The following is a 2,736-nucleotide window of genomic DNA, read 5'->3' as shown; positions in this document are numbered from 1 at the left end:
TGAGATAATCTGAGTAGTTGTGTAACTCATGAAGAGCATGACAACTGAGCAGCCTTCGAGAATGCTTTGCAGAGAAGTCCTTAAGTGGTTTCTGAGAACTGGGCTTCAGTGCAGGTGGTGGTTCTCAAGGATCCTGATTTGCCCCCACTTTTCAGAAGCAGCCCATGCAGAGGGTTTGATAAAATGATTCCCTAAGTCACAGCATCGCAAGATTGATTATATATTAGCATACAGATACAAAGATGTTCGCTCTAAAGATCTTGTTTGCAGCTGTTAATTCCTGGAACTGCCTCGCATGCTTCATTCCTAATAAAACATGACACTGAACTTCTTCCCACACTTGGGGTTGTGTCCCTGCCCTGCTCTGTCACCTGCTGTGACTGTACGTGTCCTCTTGTTTCCTGTGTAGAGCTGTCGGTCATGAAGAGGAAGAGAGGGAGGCCTAAGGGGTCCACGAAGAAGCCCAGCGCCGAGGAGGAGCTGGCGGAAAACCTCGTCCGCCCGGGTGAGGACAGCTTGCTGGCCCTAGCGGACGGGGGCGGCCTGGCCGCAAGCAGCTTGGAGTGCGCCAAGTGCTGTCGGAAGTTCTCCAACGCACGCCAGCTGAGAAAGCACGTCTGCATCATCGTGCTGAACCTGGGCGAGGACGAAGGGGAAGCAGGTAAATGCTGCTCTAGGGCCCAACGCGTCGGTTCTCGCAGAGCGAGCTGACGACTCACACCATGTTTACGGGGTCCGTCATTACCCGGAAATAGCACGTGTTTATACAGGTCTCACCCCTCTGGACCGTTGCTGTGAGTAATCTTTAACTGAATGTCATCTGGTCGTTGATGCCCAGAGAGTCCAGGTCACGGGGTCGCAGAGAGTAAAACATCTTTACCCTTCACGAAGTAAGACAGTTTATATGTGTATATTTGATCAATAAATGTGGGCAATGGAATTATCTTAATAGATGCAATTTGATAGATAAAGTATTTCAAATCATAGGGTCCACAAGGAAAATAATGAGTCTAGTTCAAAGTCTCAGAAACTCTTTTTAAAAAGTAAAAACTCTGTGTTTTGCAAATAATTATGGATTCACAGGAAGTTGCAGAGATTGTGTGGACAGGTCTCAGGTACACTTCACCCCGTTTCCCCGATGGTCACATCTTAATGAAGCACAATGTGAAAATCAGGCCATCCACAGGAGAGCGCGTGCGCAGTTCTGTCATTGATGGGTGTGGTTTTGTGCGGTCGGGGGACAGACGTGTCCCATCGCCACAGGTCTCCCTGTGCCCCCTCTGCAGTCACTCCACCCCAGCCCATGACCCTGATCAGTTCCCCAGTTCTGTGATTTTGCCCTTTTAAGAACGTTATATCAACTGAATCCCACAGTGCGTGACCTTTTAAGACTGGCTTAAAAAGAAAAAAAAAACCTTTTCTGACCCAATTTTATAATTTCCTTATTGAGGAGGTCGAGGTCACTCATTTGAAGTAGGGCCGAGGTCCCACCCCACCTGTCCGTACTCCTGCCCAGAGGGGCCTGCAGACCAGTCTCCTTTCTCCTTCGTGGACGTGGACTGTACTCAGCTTAGTGTTGTGACTCTCTCAGCTTTTCCTCTAACCTGGAAAGAAATGAAAGCTCCACTCTGTGGGGTTCCAGTGTTTATTTTCTGCTCTGTAATTAATTAGGCGAGGTCTTCAGCAATGGCGGACAGGCACAGCCCTTTCTAATAAGATTATCAGCTTCTCCAGTAATAAGCTGCATAGAAAATGGGCTCGTGTTCCATTGATTTGAGTGACTAAATGGCCTCTAACAAATACCAAATGGAAAGGTAGAAGCTCTGGGTGTTTTTCCCTTTCTGGCCACTGCCGAAGCCTCTAAAATATGCAGAAATGACCTATGCCCAGCTGCCTCATGGCTGACATTCAGGCGATTGCGCCACGTTTCTTAGTTTGCCAAGCACAATATTACACTTTGGAAAATTCTCGCATAATTGTTTTAATACGTGCTCTGTGAAGAACAGCTCAGAGACATTTCAAACAATCGACCTTGACTTTTTGGCTTGTTAAAACAATTAGAGGAAAACAAAATAAACTTCTTCCCCGCACTGAACCATGGCAGGTTAAAATAACACTTCTGATATGTGTTCAACATTTATTTATTTAATTCTGCATTTGAATAGTAAAAGAAACCAGGAAAACAAATTTTTTATGCCATTACGTGCAACAGCTTGTGTTTCTGAAAAACATTTTGTCAAGTTTATAAAAGTGCCTTCCGAACTTTTCTAAGCTTGTTATTTCTGGGGTCTTTTTATGCAAGAAGAGTTGCAAAAAGGTGCTCTTGTTCTTGTTAAATCCTTCCTGAAGAAGACAAGGCATTTATTTTAAGACTTTACCTAAGATGTACTTAGAATCTTCACGAAAATTCTTTACAACAGTATTTCAGGTGTCTCCTACTGTATTTATGTTAGCAAAACAGCTGACTCGATAATAGCTGCTATGATTAAAAGCTGTTTTGAGTGAGTCGTGTTGGAAATTTGCAGGTGGAAAGGTACTGAGTGCAGTGCCAGTCTCTGGATCTAATGCTTTCCTCCGTGGAAGGACGTATCACGGTAATGTCTGTTTCTCTTTGCTGCCTTGTCAGCCCTCCTTTACCTCTGCACCGATGAGGTGACTGGGAACCTGGGGGTGATCTGGCATCTTGCTGTCTCAAGTCAGCGGGCTGCCGTGTCTTCATCTTGCCTGAAATGGGGG

General features: G+C 45.6%; 1 protein-coding gene across 1 annotated transcript in view; it reads left to right on the top strand.

Moving 5' to 3' along the window:
- The window catches only part of ZFAT (zinc finger and AT-hook domain containing), a 110,173-nt gene that overhangs the window by 15,141 nt on the left and 92,296 nt on the right, over window positions 1–2,736 (top strand). The window contains exon 2 of the mRNA XM_023537224.1: window positions 410–661. Coding sequence (XP_023392992.1) covers window positions 410–661 — 252 coding nt within the window. The remainder of the gene's footprint in view (window positions 1–409; window positions 662–2,736) is intronic.

Source organism: Pteropus vampyrus, unplaced genomic scaffold (genome assembly GCF_000151845.1).
Source record: "Pteropus vampyrus isolate Shadow unplaced genomic scaffold, Pvam_2.0 Scaffold183, whole genome shotgun sequence".
Taxonomy (NCBI): domain Eukaryota; kingdom Metazoa; phylum Chordata; class Mammalia; order Chiroptera; family Pteropodidae; genus Pteropus; species Pteropus vampyrus.
This window is presented reverse-complemented; position numbering and strand designations above follow the sequence as displayed.